This window comes from Phyllobates terribilis, unplaced genomic scaffold (genome assembly GCF_046119375.1).
Source record: "Phyllobates terribilis strain yellow unplaced genomic scaffold, ASM4611937v1 Scaffold_2__4_contigs__length_985480577, whole genome shotgun sequence".
NCBI classification, from domain to species: domain Eukaryota; kingdom Metazoa; phylum Chordata; class Amphibia; order Anura; family Dendrobatidae; genus Phyllobates; species Phyllobates terribilis.
In genome coordinates, this window is record NW_027362762.1 from 865,402,012 (window position 1) to 865,422,989 (window position 20,978).

Consider the following 20,978-nt stretch of genomic DNA (forward strand, 5'->3'; position numbering starts at 1 on the left):
CCCTCCTGTTGCCATGGTGTCTTCTTCAGCCCTCCACCCTCCTTCATATACTCCAAAGGAGTTCTCAATAGGGCTGAGGTCTGGGAGGATGGTGGCCACACCACGAGTTTCTCTCCTTTTATACCTATAGCAGCCAATGACTCAGAGGTATTCTTTGAAGCATGAGATGGGGCCTTGTCAGCATGAAGAAGATTTTGTTACGGATGGCACGGTTCTTCTTTTTGTACCATGGAAGAAAGTGATCAGTCAGAAACTCTATATATTGTACTTTGCTGAGGTCATTTTTACATCTTCAGAGACTCTAAGGGGTCTAACAGTTCTTTCCTCATGATTCCAGACCAAAAAATGACTCTGCCACCTTCTTGCTGATATTGCAACCTTGGCCATCCACCAACCATCCACTACTCCATCTATTTGGACCATCCAGGGTTGCACAGCACTCATCAATGAACAAAACTGTTTTAAAATTAGTCTTCATGTTTGTCTGGGCCCACTGCAACCATTTCTGCTTGTGAGCAATGTTTAGGGGAGGCCAAATAGTAAGGTTATGCACAACTGCAAGCCTCTAGGGGATCCTACACCTTGAGTTTCGCTGGACTCCAGAGGCACCAGCAGCTTCAAATACCTGTTTGCTGCTTTGTAATAGTATTTTAGCAGTTGCTCTAATAATTATTATTAACCTTCCTCATTACGCCTTTATCTGCACAAACGCATCTGTGCTCTATCAGCCACAAATTTCTTTACAGTACGATGATCATGTTTAAGTTTTCATGAAATATCTAATGTTTTCATACCTTATCCAAGGCATCGCACTATTTGATGCTTTTCATCAGCAGACAGATCCTTTTTCATTTCCATGTTGCATGAATCCTGTGGCCTGCTTAATAATGTGCAATGTCCTTCTTAAGTAGTTTTCCTTTAATTGAGCTCACCTGGCAAACTAATTATCACAGGTGTTTGTGATTGATTTCAGTGATCCAAAGAGACCCGAGACAAAATACCATCCATGGGTTTATTTGAAATGCAAATAATTATATCTTTATGACACTTAAAGGTGTATTGGCATCTTCAAGATCCTATCCCAATATGTAGTAGGTGTAATAATAATAATATTAGCAAATGCCTCCAATTAGAAATGTAATATAGTTCTTCTGATTAGCAGTCCTGCAATGCCTGCACACAGCGTGAGCGACATAGAGAATCAGAAAAACTATGCTACATTTCTAATTTGAGGTATTTGCTAATATTATTATTACACCTACTACATATTGGGATAGGATCTTGGAGATGGGAATATACCTGTTACATAATAATTTGGAACTCATTGTATAACAATCATCTCAAACACTTAGGGCTAAGGTCAATGATAGCATAAGTGTAAGAAGAAAACATACTTCCCTGACAGGTAAGTACCCTTTCTAATTAAAGGGGTTTTCCCATGAACAAAAGTTAATTTTAATCATTAGATATTGGAATAATAGTAACTTCGACAATTGGATGTCATTAAAACTAATGTTCCTGTGCTGAGATAATTTTATAAATGTGCCCCTGCTGTGTACTGTGTAATGACTGTTTATGACCGTACAGGAACATGGTCTGATCATACCACATCTCCTGGACAGGAGAGGAAGCAAAAGAGTATACAGACATTAATGCAGGGGATCACAGCTGATTCTTTTTGTGAGGTAAAACATTTCCCTGCCTTTTTTTAAACAATGCTTTTCTTCAAAGAAAGAATCATTTGCGATCCCATACTGTAATGTCAAAATAGTTTGCCCCCCCTCCTGTCCCGGAGCTGTGGTATGATCAGACCATGTTCCTGCACGGTCAGACACCGCCATTACACAGTACACAGCAGGGGCACATTTATAAGATTATCTCAGCACAGGAACATTTTATTTAAACACATCCAATTGTGTAAATTATTATTATTCCAAGATCTATTGATTAAAATGAACTCTTGTTCGTGGGAAAACCCCTTCAAAGCTGACATTGGGGAAAATGGTTCCCAAAAAGGGTACACGGCTAAAATAAAGAATAGGGAACTTACCAGAAAAGAAGGAAAAGAAGAGACAGGAAAACAAAGTGGCTAGGGGGAGCAAAGAACAGGAAGAAAGGATCCCATAAATTAGTCATGACCCACTCCGCAAAACATGTGATCGGAACATACTCCTTGATGTAAAGAGGGTTTGAAAGTTTGGTGAATCCTTAAGGAGAAGCATGGTTGCCAGTTCATAGCGAAATTCTTATTGCTGCCAGAAGACTCTTCTCCAATTGTGCTAAGAATGGTAACTTCTCCTGTCATTCTGATAAGGGGGTTATGTGTGTATTTAGATATTACCGAGCATGCTCCTGTCACAGAAACCATTGTTATTGAAAATAGCTGTTCAGATTAGAGTTTTTTTGCACACAGATTAAAGCACCACTTCAGTGTTTTTTTATATTCTTTCAGTGCTTGGAGTGGTGCTGCCAATTTAAGTTCATTGACCTAGTTTTATACTTACCAGCCGCTGTCTTCAGCTCACGCTCCGCTACCGCGCCGCTATTTTGTGACCGCAACATCTGACTGGCTGGAAGTCAGAGGTAACGATCACAAGCTCTCAATTCAAGTCTATGAGTGAACCAGCAGGTCACAAACTGCTGGAGACTGACAGGAGCGGCGCCGATAAAAGATGAAGACCCGCTGGGGAGTATAATACTAGGGGCAGGGAACTTAGATTAATGGCACCGCTCTAGCGCTGTAATTGTGTGGTGCTTTAACCAATGAGTTTTGGTTAGTTTTTGATACTGCATATTTTCGCTACAAAAAAAATGCAGCTTCTTAACTTTTCCAGAAAAGTGGATGGGATTTTTAGAAATCTCATGTGCACTGTGAATTTTTTCTTACTCCGTGTAAACTGACCTGCGGTGCATGTTTCAAATCCGCAGCATGTCAATTTCTCTTGTGGGTACGCTGAGTTTTATGTGCCAGTTTTCCCCATAGACTTGCATTAGATCCAGAAAATCCGCAGATAAAAAATGCATGTAATCTGAACATGACTGTATCAATAACATTTTGTCAAAAGCAAATACCAGGAAGTATCAATAGCTGTATTTAAAACATGGCACACCAAAAAGACAAAAACCCGATAAAAACGCATGTAAAAAAACGCAATGAACAAATGCAAGTAACCTAATTTACATAATAGGTGCAGAAAATCTGCAACATCAAAAACTCGCCAAAAGCTCATTGTGGAAACGTAGCTTTATTGTCCATGTGACAAAAATTGGAGCATGCACTAATCACAAAAATAAGATTCAATATGGATCATCTGTATTGCATCCGGATGCATTACAATTAATAACATAGGAAATTGTATTTGGTCATGTTACTTTTTTTTAATATTGAAGTATAAATACAGATGCCACATGGATATAAAAAAACGGATAAAAATCATCTGACTTTTCTGTATGAAAAACATTACTTAGATGTAATACCAGGAAGACCAAGGGTGGCGCTGTTTCTGGAAGAAACCAGTCAAGTTTTCTAAACTATAAAACCACTACAAGGGTATGTGCACAAAATGTTTTTCATACGTGGGCGAACCTGGTCAGTTTTTCAAGCAGAAGACGCTTAAGGAAACTCCCGCAGTTTTTTTCCTGAAGCGTTTTTTTTTGCCTCTTTTTTTGGAGATTTTTTGTGATTTGTTCCCCGCTAGTATTTTTTTAAAACTTGCATTATAAAAAACAGTGAGTGGCTTCCAAGCAGAAGGATGCCTGAAGAAAGGATCGGTCACTTTTTTTTAACGGCAATATATCAGCCTGAAAAAGGTATTAACCCTGTTTTAGCAAAGCAATGTGGCCAGACTCCTGGTGCATATTGCTTTGAAATGTTACACAATTTTTGGGCAACTCATAGTTGAGATAAAATATTGTGATTTTTGCTGTTTTCCCTCCCGGTTTTCCCACCTCCCCCAAAAGCTGGGCTTTGCGGGGGTTTGACACCTCAGTCTAATTCTTGACAAGCCGCATCATTCTTTACGCCAGAAATATTACTCAAGTGGAGGACTAAAGTAAGATTTCTGGAGTGGCGCACGCCACTTGTCAGACACTATAGATTCATTAAGAGGGGTATGTCCAGCGTAGGACTTTAGTAGTTTGGGCCCACCTGAGAAAATCATTCTTGGGGCCCACCATGCATAAGTGGTACCAACAGCAAAGTCTGACATTATCTTTATCTCCCATCTTGTCAAGCTGATATTCGGAGAATGAGCATTCATAGGAATGATTGTTTCCAACTGTCGACCCTTCCAAAAATTCCAGTAATCACCCATTAGTTGGGTGCAGTGATTTTTAAGCTTGCTTTAAAATTCTCATTCTTGGCAGCATATCATTTTTTGTAAACAGCAAGTGAACTGCTGCAATATAGTGCTTGCCAGGGCCCACCGGAGGATGCTCCGGTCCTCTGGTGGGCCAGTCCAATGCTGTGTAAGTTCTCTTCATGAGTCAGGAATGTCTGACTCCAGCAGGCACTCTCATCAAAACCAGTGAGAAAATCAACAGCCTCTATGAATCAGGGCCGTTTGTGGGCACATACCCTAATTATCTGGGATTAAAGAACAGATGGAGAATTTTTGAGATGCCCCTCTCCTATTTAAGAAGCCTATGCCCAGTACATTTTGCAGCCATGCAGAAGTTATATATTGTATTGCCTAGACAGTAGTAGAATACGGCACTCCTATATGAAGGCGAAGGAGCTCGTATAGGATCCCTATCCGTAAAACCAAATACTAAGGAGAATCCAGCACTCAAGGTGAGTATGGTGAATAATAATTTTAATTCGGTGGTCAATTCAATGATGTATTTACAAATGTGACGTTCTGTAAATACATAATTGAATATACTGTATTGCAGTTTAAGAAGATATATTTTTTACATTTTTCGATTTATCATAAAGTTATATAATTTGTAATCTATAGTGTGAAATATTACAGCCCATACGCATAAAATAATATTTAGATGTTGTATTTCAGATTTTCTCATGCGTAAGCTGACATCAAAGGACACTGGAAGAACCTGCTTAATGAAAGCATTGCTGAACATAAATGGGAAGACTCCAAAGATCGTGCACATTTTGATATCATTTACTGAGAAACATGGTTTTCTGGACAAATTTATCAATGCCGAATATACAGAAGAGAATTACAGAGGTAAGTAAAATCAATAGATCTGTTTATTCATTGGTAGCATTCCCATCAACATTTTTAAGATCTTAGGTCAGCCATTGTTAAAAAAAAACAAATAACTTCCCTTCTTCATAGATGAATTTTGTTAGATTGTGTGAAAACAAGCACTTTTGTAATTTATTGTTTATTAAAATTTGCAGCCCTTCTTGAGATAGCAACATTTTTCTTTTCAAAGCTTGTTGCCTACGAGACCGACCACCGCTGCTGTCTAGCTTGCAAGCCCTCCCCTGAAGCTGGCCGGGATTAGAGGAGAACATTGCACTCTAGAGATCCAAGCCAGCTTCAAAGTCGTCCTTAGAACATCGATAGAAAGGAGCTTATAAGTACTGTGCAGTTCTGCCACCGTGCCTAGACAACAGTGGCGGCCAGTCACCTAAGCAACAAACTCTATTCGAAAGAAAAGTATTAATGTCTCAAGAACAGCTAAAAAATCAAATAGATAGTAAATTACAAAAGTGCTTGTTTAAGGCCACAGCCCCACTATCGGTATTCGGTCAGTATTTTTTTCTCAGGAGTGGGAGTCAAAACCAGTGAGGAGCAATCAGAGAAAAGGTGTAATAGAAACAAGTCACCAATTCTGCATTTATCGCCCACTCCTGGTTTTGGCTCCCACTCCTGAGAAAAAAATACTGACGGAATACTGATAGTGGGACCGTGATGTAAAAAACATTTCCAACAGTTCCCATCTCAGAAGATGGGAATAACCCCTTTAAAGGGGTATTGCCCTTCCAGATATTTATGACATAAGAACCGGATATGCTCTAAATGTCTGGCATATTCGAGCTAGGCTACTTTCAGAAGTCCCATTAAAGGGAATGTAACGAGCTGCACATGAGCAGCCACCTCCACATTTACAGTAGCACAAGGCAGGGATTCACTGTAAAGACAGCTACACCTCCCAGAGGCAGGACCCACATCTATTAGACAATTATGGCAGTTCCTCTAGGAAAAAGAAATACTATTTTTATACACAATTAAAGCTAACAATTCCAATTATAGTTTTAGTCTTCTCTGATTGTTTTTGCCGTAACCCATTAACCCCTTTACCCCCCAGGGTGGTTTGCACGTTAATGACCAGGCCAATTTTTACAATTCTGACCACTGTCACTTTATGAGGTAATTACTCTGAAACGCTTCAACGGATCCTGCTGATTCTGAGACTGTTTTTTCGTGACATATTGTACTTCATGACAGTGGTAAAATTTCTTCGATATCACTTGCATTTATTTGTGAAAAAAATGGAAATTTGGCAAAAATGTAGAAAATTTCACAATTTTCAAAATTTGAATTTTGATTCCGTTAAATCAGAGAGATATGTTACACAAAACAGTTAATAAATAACATTTCCCACATGTCTACTTTACATAAGCACAATTTTGGAAGAAAATTTTTTTTTTATTAGTGCGCTATAAGGGTTAAAAGTTGATCAGCGATTTCTCATTTTTCCAACAAAATTTACAAAACCATTTTTTTAGGGACCACATCACATTTGAAGTGACTTTGAGGGGCCTTTATGACAGAAAATACCAAAAAATGACTCCATTATAAAAACTGAACCCCTCAAGGTGCTCAAAACCATATTCAAGAAGTTTATTAACCCTTCACGTGCTTCACAGGAATTTTTGGAATGGGGAAGAAAAAAATGAACATTTAACTTTTTTCACAAAAATGTTACTTTAGACCCCAATTTTTTTATTTTTGCAGGGGTAACAGGAAAAAATGGACCCCAAAATTTGTTGTGCAATTTCCCCTGAGTACGCAGATACCCCATACGTGGGGAAAAAACACTGTTTGGGCGCACAGCAGGGCTCAGAAGGGAAGGAGCGCCATTTGACTTTTTGAATGTAAAATTAGCTTGAATAATTAGCCGACCCCATGTTGTGTTTGGAGAGCCAGTGATGTGCCTAAACAGTGGAAACCCCCCACAAGTGACACAATTTTGGAAACTAGACCCCTCAGGGAACTTATCTAGATGTGTGGTGAGCATCTTGAACCCCCTGGTGCTTCACAGAAGTTTATAACATGGCGCCGTGAAAATAAATTTTTCACATTTTTCCCACAAAAATGTTTTTCAGCCCCCAGTTTTGTATTTTCATAAGTGTAACAGGAGAAATTGCACCATGCAACTTGTGCAATCTCTCCTGAGTAAGCCGATACCCCAAATGTGGGGGAAAACCACTGTTTGGGCGCACGGCAGGGTTCGGAAGGGACGGAACGCCATTTGACTTTTTGAATGTAAAATTTGCTTGAATAATTAGCGGACGCCATGTTGTGTTTGGAGAGCCCCTGATGTGCCTAAACAGTGGAAACCTCCCACAAGTGACACCATTTTGGAAACTAGACCCCTCAGGGAACTTATCTAGATGTGTGGTGAGCATCTTGAACCCCCAGGTGCTTCACAGAAGTTTATAACATGGAGCCGTGAAAATAACATTTTCACATTTTTCCCACAAAAATGTTTTTCAGCCCCCAGTTTTGCATTTTCATAAGGGTAACAGGATAAATTGCACCATGCAACTTGTTGTACAATCTCTCCTGAGTAAGCCGACACCCCATATGTGGGGGAAAACCACTGTTTGGGTGCACGGCAGGGTTCGGAAGGGAAGGAGTGCCATTTGACTTTTTGAATGTAAAATTTGCTTGAATAATTAGCGGATGTACCCATGATGTGCCTAAACGGAAAACCCCCACAAGTGACACCATTTTGGAAACTAGACCCCTGAGGGAACTTATCTAGATGTGTGGTGAGCACCCTTAACCCCTAGGTGCTTCACAGAAGTTTAGAACATGAAGCCGTGAAAATAAAAAAATCTAACTTTTTCCACAAAAATTATCTTTTTGCCCCAATTTTTTTAGCTTCACAAGGGTAAGAGGAGAAAATGGAACCTAAAAACTGTTGTGAAATTTCTCCTGAGTATGCCAATACCCCATATGTGGGGAAAATACACTGTTTGGGCGCACGTCAAGGTTCAGAAGGGGAGGAGCACTGTGTGACTTTTTGAACGCAAAATTGCCTGGAATCCAGAGCGGACGTCATGTCGCATGTCGGGAGCCCCTGATGTGCCGAAATAGTGGAAACCCCCCACAAGTGACCCCATTTTGGAAACTAGACCCCTCAAGAATTTTATCAAGGGGTATAGTGTACATTTTGAACCCAAAGGTACGACAGAATTTGATAACATTAGGTCAACATATTGAATAAGTTGTCATTAGTCTTGAGCGCAAGTGCTCGCTACTTGAGTTTGCATCGGGTACTTGGGTATACACCAAGTATCGCGGTTGCTCGAATAACATGCTCGAGTCCCTGCCCCGCATGTTTCACGGTTGTTAGACACCCAAAAAAAAACATGCGGGGATCGCTCGTGCATGGCAGGCGATCCCAGTGACTTTTTTTTGGCCGCGAAGCATATGGGGCGGAGACTCGAGCATGTCACTTGAGCACCCGCGATACTCAGTGCATACCCGAGTACCCGATGCAAACTCAAGTAGCGAGCACTTGCACTCAACACTGGTCGCCATATTGTCATCATTTTTATTTCTTTACTTTTTAAAAAAAAACAACCCTAGCCCCAACCATAATACAACCCCAACCCTAACCCTAGCCCAACCCTAACCCTAGCACAACCGTAACCCTAGAGTTTATTTTTTTACACCATTCCCACAGTCTGCCGTCATCTGCTACCCTCTAGCCGCTTACATCTCCGGAATTTCAGGGCCCTATACTGTCAAAATTTTTGGGCCCCCTTAACACTTCGTCCAGGCTCCACTCCAGCTCCGCCTCCACCCCTTGAACCTTCCACAGTCCCACCGCCTACTCTTGGAAAAACTCTGCACCATCCTCAGCAACCACATATTAACAGTTCCCATCAAACACCATATCACATACATAGCCATCAGCTTTTGTTTTGACCAAAAGATTTTTTAAGCCTGCCACCACGACAAGGTAGACTCTTTTGGCAGGGCCCTACTCTACTCTAACCTATTTAACATATCTATTTTCAGCTATATTTTAATTTGTTTTTCTTTAAGGGAATGTGTCACATACATTTTTTAAAATAATTGAAAACAGATTATGATAATTTTTGTATAATCTGTATTTCTGATTGCAGATTATTGTATTCTGTTTCCTGTACATTTATGGAAGCTGCTCTTTTTCCTGTTTTGAGATATGGACTTTGGACATATGCATGAACTGTATGTGTATATATATATATCACAAGACATTAAGTGCCTTTTAATCATATCACAAACACATTGGACAACAATAACCAGAGAGTGGTCAATGCTCTTAACATAAAAGCTTTGTAACACATTCCCACTATATATTTTGGTAACTAAATCAATTTTTCATAAGAGTCATTTAGTGAAATCCTTTGGTCAATTAATTGGTAAAGTGCAAAATTATCATCTAACTAGTGTTTTTATGCACCTGGCGTGCGGCGGCCCTAAACTGTTGCCCCTGGGGCACGGTGAGCAGAAGTGAAGAGGGGATGGGCTCAGGCTTCCAGTGTGCCAGAACCTCCTCCCTCTTTGCTTCTTCTCAATGGGCCCCATACACTAGTAAGGGCAGTAATGCCTTGATGGCAGCCCTGTTCCTGCCTATCATGAAATGACACTTGTTGACAGCCAATACTACATGAAGTATGCAGCTACTTTGCATAGATCATGGGATGTCAGACATCCATTGCTGGCTACCCTATAGTTGCCATTTCATCTAAGCATTCACTCAATCTTTATGAAAGCATACATACAGATATATTCATTTTATCTATCTAATAGGATGACAGATGTGCAGGGCCGGCGTCAGCACCCGGCGCACCCAGGCAAATGCCGGGGCCCTGAGCAGGCAGAGGGGCCCACTGGCAGTCGCGCACCCTGCTGGTCTATGGGCGGAGGAGAGCGGTGTCAGCGCCCGCCCTTCCCCCCGCTTGCTCAGGGCCCCGGCAGCTGGATACTTACCTCTCCCCGTGCCTCCGCAGATCAGCTGTCTTCCTGCTCTGCGCTCCCTGTGACGTCTCAGGTCAGAGGGCGCGGTGATGTCTTTTCACCGCGCCCTCCCCTGGCCATCACAGGGAGCGCTGAGCGGGAAGACACCGACAACGCTGGAGTTCGGACCTGAGCAGCGGGCAGCGGGCAGCAGGTGAGGAGAAGGGAGGTGAGTATTTGATTTTTTTTTTTTAATGTATGGAGGCATGGGGCATTATAAAGAGAGGGGGGGACATCCTGCATGGGGCATTATTAAGAGAGGGGGGGATATCCTGCATGGGGCATTATAAAGAGAGGGGGGGACATCCTGCATGGGGCATTATAAAGAGAGGGGGGGATATCCTGCATGGGGCATTATAAAGAGAGGGGGGGACATCCTGCATGGGGCATTATAAAGAGAGGGGGGGACATCCTGCATGGGGCATTATAAAGAGAGGGGGGGACATCCTGCATGGGGCATTATAAAGAGAGGGGGGGACATCCTGCATGGGGCATTATAAAGAGGGGGGGGGGATTCCTGCATGGGGCATTATAATGAGGAGGGGTGACAGCCTGCATGGGGCATTATAAGGTGGGGAACAGCCTGCATGGGGCATTATAAAGAGAGGGGGGGACATCCTGCATGGGGCATTATAAAGAGGGGGGGCATCCTGCATGGGGCATTATAAAGAGGAGGGGTGACAGCCTGCATGGGGCATTATAAAGGGGGGGGGCAGCCTGCATGGGGCATTATGTGGGGGGTAACAGCCTGCATGGAGCATTAAAAGGGGGGGCCTGTATGGGGCATTATGTGGGGGGGAACAGCCTGCATGGAGCATTATAAGGGGGGGGGCAGCCTGTATGGGGCATTATGTGGGGGGGAACAGCCTGCATGGAGCATTATAAGGGGGGGGCAGCCTGTATGGGGCATTATGTGGGGGGTAACAGCCTGCATGGAGCATTAAAAGGGGGGGGGCCTGTATGGGGCATTATGTGGGGGGTAACAGCCTGCATGCAGCATTATAAGGGGGGACAGCCTGTATGGGGCATTATGTGGGGGGTAACAGCCTGCATGCAGCATTATATGGGGGCCAGTATCCTGTATGGAGCGTTATAAGGGGACCGGTATCCTGTATGGAGCGTTATATGGGGGCCAGTATCCTGTATGGAGTTTTATAAGGGGACCAGTATCCTGTATGGAGCGTTATATGGGGGTCAGTATCCTGTATGGAGCTTTATAAGTGGACCAGTATCCTGTATGGAGCGTTATATGGGGGCCAGTATTCTGTATGGAGCCTTATATGGGGGCCAGTATTCTGCATGGAGCCTTATATGGGGGCCAGTATTCCGTATGGAGCCTTATATGGAAGCCAGTATTCCGTATGGAGCCTTATATGGGGGGCCAGTATTCCATATGGGGGCCAGTATTCCGTATGGAGCCTTATATGGGGGTCAGTATTCCGCATGGAGCCTTATATGGGGGTCAGTATTCCACATGGAGCCTTATATGGGGGCCAGTATTCCGTATGGGGCCTTATATGGGGGCCAGTATTCCTTATGGGGCCTTATATGGGGGCCAGTATTCCGTATGGGGTCTTATATGGGGGCCAGTATTCCGTATGAAGCGTTATATGGGGGCCAGTATTCCGTATGGGCGTTATATGGGGGCCACTATTCTGTGTGGAGCGATTCACCGGTTTCTGAGCTATTGTGGAATTTACAATAGATATCACTCATGTAATGTAAGAAGTGAAATCTTTGCATTGTACTATATATATATATATATATATATATATATATATATATATATATATATATATATATATATATATATATATATATATATATATATATATATATATATATATATATATATATATATATATATATATATATATAATATAAATTTCTCCGCCGTATCTCTGCATCATGAATCGTGGTATGTGTTAAAGGGGCCCACTGAGACTCTTTCGCCCGGGGCCCAGAAAAACCTGGAGCCGGCCCTGCAGATGTGCACTAACTATGTTCTTGCCTATCATGAAATGACCCCTGTTGACAGCCCATAGTTCATGAAGTATGCAGCTAGTCTGCATAGATCATGGGATGATGACAACTGTCCAGACCTGCATCCCACCACAAGAACCACTCTGGAGAATGAAATCATCCTCAGTTCTCAAACTGTTGGGGTGCAGCTGTGGGACCCTATTTTCAGAGATGATGTCCTCCACCCAAGTCTCAAAAAGCTGAAAGGGTCTTCAGGAGAAGTGGGTAGTCGAGCTAGTCTAGGCCATCGGACGGTCACCTCTGTAGCGGTACTGTCATCCTTCCTATGGTTCCAATCAGGGGCACACACGGGCGGACGTGTTATTGGTGCAACTTTTGCGACTGCACACAGGCCAAGAGGTAAGAGGGCCCATTCCAACTCCAAAGCAGATGGAATTGTGCATTATGATAAGCTATTGGGCTGCAAAGGGCTCATATATTGTACTTGCACAGGGGCCCTCTTCTGTCTGTGTCCGCCAGTGGCTCCAATGTAAACTGAATTTCCTCCAATGAGAACACATCACATTAATAATTACAGGCAATCAAGATCAAAACAATCCTATCACAAACACTATGGGCTTTAGCAAAGTTGAGAGTATATTGTTTAACCAAACTCCAATAGACCCCATCCAGGAAAAGGGATTCCATCCCTCCTTGGATATATCTCTAGCTTTATGTTGCATCTCCTTTATCTTATCAATGTTTCTCTCAATTGAATCATATGCATCTTCAATATGGTAGCAGCATTCCTCACCTATAACAGCACAAGTTCAACCTTCAATTACTAACAGGTAGTCAAGAGCCATTCTGTTCAGAAGAGCTACCTTCCACATTTGGTATGACATCACAAGTAGAAATTAAAGGGGACAAAACCAAGAACGAAAACATTCGGTGACATCACAAGTAGTAACTTATGGGGGCGAAACCAAGAACCAAAACATTCTGTGAAATGACAAATAAGAGCTAATGTGTGCGGAGTCAACAACCATAACATTCTGTGACATCATATGAAGAATGAAAACCAGACCAAATAGGTAAAGGAGGTCCTAAACAAGTAAACAAAAGCAAGCAAGAAATAACCCCTTAATTCTTTATTATTATACTAGTTAAAATTTGGAAAATTTAGCAAAATATATAATCATACAAAAACCTGAAGATATATCGAGCAGGGTGACAGGGTGTTAAATTCTAAAGTCCCTAATAGGACCCTGTGTTCACCCCTACCCTAAACTATAAGCGATATGGTGCCCCCGCTCACCGTAGACTGAACCTATTGGTCACTATATGACCCTATTCTTCAATTGAGCATCAACCAAATATCAAAAGACACCTTAAACACTAAAATATCCCAATAGTGCTACTAGACCAGGTATACACATATATGTGTAGGCTAATACAATAAAAGATGGCCAACAAATATATCAAACAGGGTGAGGGAGTATTAAATATATTTTCTCTCTAAAGTCCCTAATAGGACCCTATTTTCACCCCTACCTAAAGCGGCTGTTGACACCCTAAATTATAAATGATATGGCGCCTGCTCTCTGTAGACTAACCCTATTGGTCCCTAAATAAAAACCCTATTCTTAAATTGAGCACCAACCAAATATCAAAAACATCTTAAACATTGAAATACCCCAGTAATGCTATAATACCAAATAATGAATCCAAAGATACTCCAGATACCATAATCCTAATGCATGCCCAATTTTTTGAGTAAAAAACCTAGGGATCAGACTCAATCCCTCTAATAAACAATGGTCATAATATATGGAGCTAATATGTATATACATTGGTGTTGTACAAGGATTTCCCAATATTGGTTGGACTTATATTTTTGATCTGGACTATATATTACTATATGTCTATATGTCTCAATAACACCCGACCATTACATAATTATCTTCAGGTTACATGTGTTCCCTTAGCAGGATATAACTTTAATCTCCCAGATTTGGATGATTCTAAAACAATACGTGGCCCAAAAATCCAGAAGTCGTCATGTCCAGTTATGGCCGAGGGGATTCTCTCAATTATAACTATTCTATGGATCTGATGAGCAAGAAAGTTAGAAACCAATAAAATGTGGTGGATAATCGGTAAATCATTGTCATTTCTGTGCTTGGAGATAAATCCTCTCACATCCTATATATCCCTCTACTACTAGAAGAAATGCTGTAAAACATGGACGTCACCTAATCTGAGGGGTTCACTATTTGTTTTGGACCTGCTTGTATTATATAGAATAAAGACTCCTTAAGGAATAAAACATAAATTAGAAATAGATGATAGAAGAGAAAGAAGGACACAACAAGGGGTACATACATAGGCGGATTATAATGAGGGCAATCTGGGCTACCGCCCGGGGCCCCAGGGCTCCAGGGGGCCCAGGGCGTCCATGGCCAGATTTCCCTCATTATAATATGTGCGGCGCCGTGGCACATACCGGCAGGCAGAGGCGGGGGGCCCCGGACCGCTCCCGCCGCAGCTGCGCACGGCCGCTGCTTCTTTGGCCGGGCCAGCACTGCACCTGTTAACTTCCCTGTGTGCTTGTGCTGGCCCGGCCGTGTCACAGCTAGGAGACACGGTGCTGTGCACGGCCGTGTCTGCTAGTGTGACGTCACGCAGTGTGCTCACTGCACTGCTGCACCGGAGAGGAGCTGGAGGACTGGAGCCAAGCCGGGAGATGGTGAGTGAGTGTGTGTGAGTGTGTGTGTGTGTGAGCAGGCAGATATCATTGTATGATGTCTGTTTATATGTATTTTCGTGTTTCAAATGTGTTTATGCGTGTATGTATATGTCTGTATATGTTTGTGTGTGTGCGTGACTGTGTGTGGCCTCCCACTGTCTCTGGGGGGGCACCATGCGGCCTCCCGCTGTGTATAGATGGCGCCGTGCGGCCTCCTGCTGTGTATTGATGGCTACGTGCGGCCTCCCGCTGTATATAGATGGCTACGTGCGGCCTCCCGCGGTATATAGATGGCTACGTGTGGCCTCCCGCTGTATATAGATGGCTAAGTGCGGCCTCCCGCTGTTTATAGATGGCTACGTGCGGCCTCCCGCTGTGTATACATGGCACCATGCGGCCTCACGCTGTTTATAGATGGCTATGTGCGGCCTCCCGCTGTATATAGATGGCTATGTGCGGCCTCCTGCTGTGTATAGATGGCTACGTGCGGCCTCCCGCTGTATATAGATGGCTACGTGCGGCCTCCTGCTGTATATAGATGGCTACGTGCGGTCTCCCTCTGTTTATAGATGGCACCGTGTGGCCTCCTGCTGTGTATTGATGGCTACGTGCGGCCTCCCGCTGTATATAGATGGCTACGTGCGGCCTCCGTCTGTTTATAGATGGCACCGTGTGGCCTCCTGCTGTGTATTGATGGCTACGTGCAGCCTCCTGCTGTGTATAGATGGCTACGTGCGGCCTCCCGCTGTGTACAGATGGCTACGTGCGGCCTCCCGCTGTGTACAGATGGCTACATGCGGCCTCCTGCTGTGTATAGATGGCTACGTGCGGCCTCCTGCTGTGTATAGATGGCTACCTTTGCTCAATATTATGCCATACAATTAATGTAAGGCTATGTGCCCACGATGCAGAAATGCTCCGGATTTTTTTTTGAGCGTTTCTGCATCTCCCTGGCAGAAAAAAACGCATTCGGATTTTACATGCATTTTTCCTGCCAGGGACAAGCGGAAGTGAAGCGTTCTTCACATGCATTTCCGCATGCGGGTTGTCAAGCACTTTCCAAGCGATTTTAGCATCACTTGGAAAGTGCTTGACAACTTGGTTACACTATATAAATCCATGCAACCGGCATGCATTTATATAGTGTGACCGTAAAAGAATGGTAAAAAATAAAAAATAAATATATACTTACCTTCTGATGGCCTGCTGACGTCAGCGGTCACGTGACCCGTCACATGACTAAATGACGTCACTGCAGGTCATTTAAGCTGTGTGCCCACGATGCGTTTTTTAAGCATTTCCGCAGTGGCAAAGACGCTGCAGAAACGCTTAAAAAACGCATGGTAGAAGGCCTGCCATGTTCCCCAATGATAATCCGCATGTGCTGTGCACATGCTGCGGAAATTTCCGCTGCGGATTATCTTTGCGGAAAAAAACGCAGCACTACCAATTATTTTGCGGAAGCGCTGCATTTTCGCCGCCATTGGCTTGCATTGGAACGCTTGGATTCTGCATCACTGCATCTGTACATGCGGAATCCAAGCGTTTCAATGTGCGGATGGTACCCGGGTGTGGTGGACAGGAGACTCTCCTCCGGACCCGGGTACCATAAAACCTATGAAAAAAAGAATAAAATAAAAAATAAATGTTATATTTACCTTCTGATGGCCCCCGCTGCACTCATCCTCCCTTGCCGGCAGCTTGCGATGGACTGAAGGACCTGCACTGACGTCATAGTCATGTGACGGCAGGTCCTTCAGTGTACCACGAGCTGCCGGCAAGGGAGAATGGAGCGAAGCAAGACTCCGGGGGCCATCAGAAGGTAAGTATAGATTTATTTTTTTATTTTTTAACATTCTTTAAGATCACAGTATATAAATCCATGCCGTTTGCATGGATTTATATAGTGTGACCAAGTTGTCAAGCACTTTCCAAGTAATGCTAAAATCACTTGGAAAACGCTTGTCAACCCGCATGCGGAAATGCATGTGAAGAACGCTTCACATCCGCATGTCCCTGGCAGGAAAAACGCATGTACAATCCGCATGCGTTTTTTCTGCCAGGGAGATGCAGAAACGCTCAGGAAAAATCCGGAGTATTTCTGCATCATGGGCACATAGCCTTAGTCTACTGCGAGCTGCCGGCAAGCGAAGACAAGCACACCGGGGGCCATCAGAAGGTAAGTATAATATTTATTTCTCAACATGCCTTCCACGACAGCATTGGAGGATGTTGTCCACGCCCTATCGGGGGACAGGAACACAGAGAGGTTAAAATCCCCTCCCCACCATCAATCCCCAGTGTTTTCCTGTCCCCCTTGGGGGCATGGAGAGGTCCTGTAGTGCTGTCGGCCGGCAGGCAGCATTGTATCAGGCTATACTTGCCGGGCAGTGGTTGGTCGGGGCGCTCCCTCCTCCCTCCATGCTGCTCCCATTAGGACCGTTCCGGGCTTCCTGCGCCCCATAGAGGGTAAAGCAAGCCGGGTGTGTTTATGCCGGGGGCCTGCTCCAGCTCCCCGGCATCTCCTCCTTCCGCCGGCGTTCTGGGCGCGTGCACCGGAAGTGACGTCAGCGCAGGTCCTGTCCCTTCCGGCATCTGCGTTCCACGCTGGGACGCACGGTGTGGGCGCCCCCAGAGCCGGCAGGCACGGTCTGGGCGCGCGCGCACCTGAGTGACGTTACCGCAGGTCCTGCTTCCGGCCTGGGTGCTCCATGCCGGGACGCTGAGATTGAGCGCGTCCCAGGGCCGGCAAGGCCCATATCGAATCGAAGTGGCCCTCAAAGTGACCGGAAGGGGGAGGGGACTGAGGTCCCTTGCTGGGAGGCACGGTTTTTCCATATAAAAACCCTCCTGAAGACGCCAAAGGTAAGGCTATCTCCACTATGGAAGGTGACAGATCCAGTATCCCTGCATCTGCAGAGCCCACCACGCCCTCGGCTACAGTGAGTAGTACCTGGGTGGTCACTAAGGGGTTATCTTAGCCTCTCCTTTAGATGACACTAGATCTCCCCTCCTTCTAGTTACATGGGTCCCCTTCTCTTCCCCTTTCTTAGGAAGACAAGGCCCCTGCTTCTAAGAAGAATAAAGACCAGCCCCGTAGTTGTGGCATCTGCGCTAAAAAGTTATCCTCATCTTATAGGAAGAAATTGTGCCGGCCCTGTACAGATAGAATAATTAAGGAAGAAAATCCCTCTCTAATTGAGAAACTTAGATCTCTTGTTAAACAGGAGGTCCAAGCCTCTTTTGCTGCACTGCCTGTCTACTCCTCCTCCAGGCCATCTCCCCCTAAGAAGAGGAAGATCCAAGAGTTAGACTCAGATGTAGTCTCTATTGATGTTAGTAGCTCTGCCTCTGATGAATTGGATGAAGTAGCATCCTTAGGGCCTGCCAAAAAAGTTGAAATCGGAAGATACTATTTTTCCTTGGACAACTTATAAGAATTATTGGACGCAGTTAGAGGCACTATGGGGCTGGAGGAAGTTGAGGTCCCCTGTTCCGTTCAAGATGAAATGTTTAGGGGCCTTAGATCAAAAAAGCAGACTGGGTTTCCTGTTCATGAGGTCATTAGAGATCTCATCCGACAGGAATGGGAATCCCCAGAAAATCGTCTCACCACCCCTTCGGAATTAAAGCACAGATTTCCGTTGGAAGGTGAGGAATTTGATTGGGACGTCCCTAAGGTGGACATCCAGGTGGCAAGGGTTGTGAAGAAAACCTCACTTCCCTTTGAGGATTCATCCCAACTGAAGGACCCATTAGACCGGAAAATGGAAAGTGTCCTTAAAAAATCATGGGAAACCTCTTCTGCCTCTCTCAAGACGAATATTTCATCGACTTGCGTGGCCAGATCCCTCTTCAAGTGGCTGGCCCAACTAGAGGAACATCTGTCTCAGGGCACCTCCAGGGCAGACCTGCTAGACTCCTTCCCTCTCCTTCAAAAAGCCACGGGCTTCTTAGCGGATGCCTCGGCTGAATCAGTCCGGATCGCGGCTAGAGCAGCTGTCCTATCCAATACTGCCCGCCGTGAGCTGTGGCTCAAAACATGGAGTGGGGATGTTACCTTTAAGATTAAACTCTGTTCCATTCCATTTCAAGGGAAATATGTATTCGGGCCAGCACTGGATGATTTCCTGGAGAAGGCCTCGGATAGGAAGAAAACCCTTCCTGAACAGAAACAACCTAAGAAACGTTCCTTTCGACCTTTCCAGAGTCACCCCTCACAATATAGAGAAAAGGGAAAGTCTGGGCGCTGGAGCTATCCTAAAGGCGGCAGGGGTCGTAACATCCTTGTTCCCCAGCAACAACACCAGCAGCAGGACAAGCAATGACCTGCGCCGTGTAGGGGGGGCGTCTCTCGGATTTCTTTCCCAAGTGGCAGGCAATTTCTTCCTGCCAGTGGAACCTCAATACTATCAAGGGGGGTCTTCTATTGGAATTCGAGAGTCGCCCCCCCCTCGGGTCCTGAGGGTCACATCCCTTCCCTCTCGGGGGGCTTGGGAGTTGCTCTCAGTTGGTTTACAAAACCTGCTAAAATCCGGAGCAGTGTCTCCGGTCCCCCCTGGCCAGGAGGGTACAGGTCACTACTCAAAAATTTTGCTAATAAAGAAACAGTCAGGCATCCCACGCATCACATCAAATACAGACGATTCAAGATGGAGTCCATAAGGTCAACTATTCCCCTAATAGGCAAGGATTATGTCATGGCAACCATAGACCTAAAAGATGCATACTTCCACGTGCCGATTCATCCGACCCACAGAAAGTTCCTGCGCTTTGCGATTTCCAGGGACAACATAACAGAACACTACCAGTACAACGTACTGCCCTTCGGCATCTCTTCAGCACCTCGGGTGTTTACGAAGATTATGGCGGAAGTCATTGCACTCATCCGAAAACAAGGGGTCTGCATAATTCCATACCTGGACGACATGCTGATCGTCGCCCCTTCAGTGGGGATTCTCAATCTTCATGTCTCCATAGCCCTAAAAACCCTCCGTTCATTAGGTTGGGTTCTGAACCTGGGAAAGTCGGAACTCTTTCCTTCGTCGAGGAGGAAGTTCCTTGGTGTCTTACTGGACTCCAACAGACAAATGTCCTTTCTTCCATTGGAGCATCAAACAGCTCTCAGAACCAAGATCTCAAATTTCAGACACCAGAAGAATCCAACATTGAGAACGGCAATGTCTGTATTGGGGTCAATGAGAGCCTGTATCCAGTCAGTATCATGGGCTCAGCCCCACTCAAGGTCTCTCCAGGATCATATCCTAAAATCATGGAACAGACAAAGGGACTCATTAAACAAATGGACCAGGACTCCTGGCCGGGTAAAAGCTTCCCTTTCTTGGTGGTTAAACACCCAAAATCTTCGGAAGGGGATTTCTTGGACCTAGGACCCTCTAATCACAGTGACTACCGACGCCAGTATACGAGGATGGGGTGCCATGGTGGCCCAGACTCATTTTCAAGGCAGATGGAGTCCCAGGATCAGTGCCAGATCCTCCAACTTCAGGGAGCTGAAGGCAGTAGAAAAAACGCTCAGAGCAGCAGTCAACCTAATCCAGGGTACTCACATCAAGATACTCTCGGACAATGTGACTACAGTCGCCTTCCTGCGTCATCAGGGAGGTACGAGGGTAGACAGCTTAAAACAAATCGCAAGTCGAATATTTTCCTGGGCAGAACATCATCTCCTGTCAATTTCGGCGAACCACCTGAAAGGCTCAAACAACAGGAGAGTGGAGCTTGAATCCTCAAATATTCCAGTCACTGGTAGCAAAATGGGGTCTCCCCGAAGTAGATCTCTTTGCCAGTCGCCTAAACGCAAAACTTCCCCTCTTCTTTTCATTGGACAGAAGAGACAATGCCATGAATCTAGATGCATTAGCCCATCCCTGGCATTTCAAACTGGTGTATGCTTTTCCTCCAATTCCTCTGATAGCAAGAACTATCCAGAAAGTCAGGTTAGAGAGGGTGCCAACAATTCTAGTGGCCCTCTATGGCCCAAAAGACCTTGGTTCGGCGCCATCACAGAACTTTGGACGGTCCCGTGATACTTC

At 44.6% G+C, this 20,978-nt stretch overlaps 1 protein-coding gene across 1 annotated transcript in view; it reads left to right on the forward strand.

Moving 5' to 3' along the window:
* Window positions 1-20,978, forward strand: part of LOC141234697 (transient receptor potential cation channel subfamily V member 3-like) — a 124,945-nt gene that overhangs the window by 36,101 nt on the left and 67,866 nt on the right. Inside the window, exon 4 of the mRNA XM_073668034.1 lies at window positions 5,013-5,189. Coding sequence (XP_073524135.1) covers window positions 5,013-5,189 — 177 coding nt within the window. The remainder of the gene's footprint in view (window positions 1-5,012; window positions 5,190-20,978) is intronic.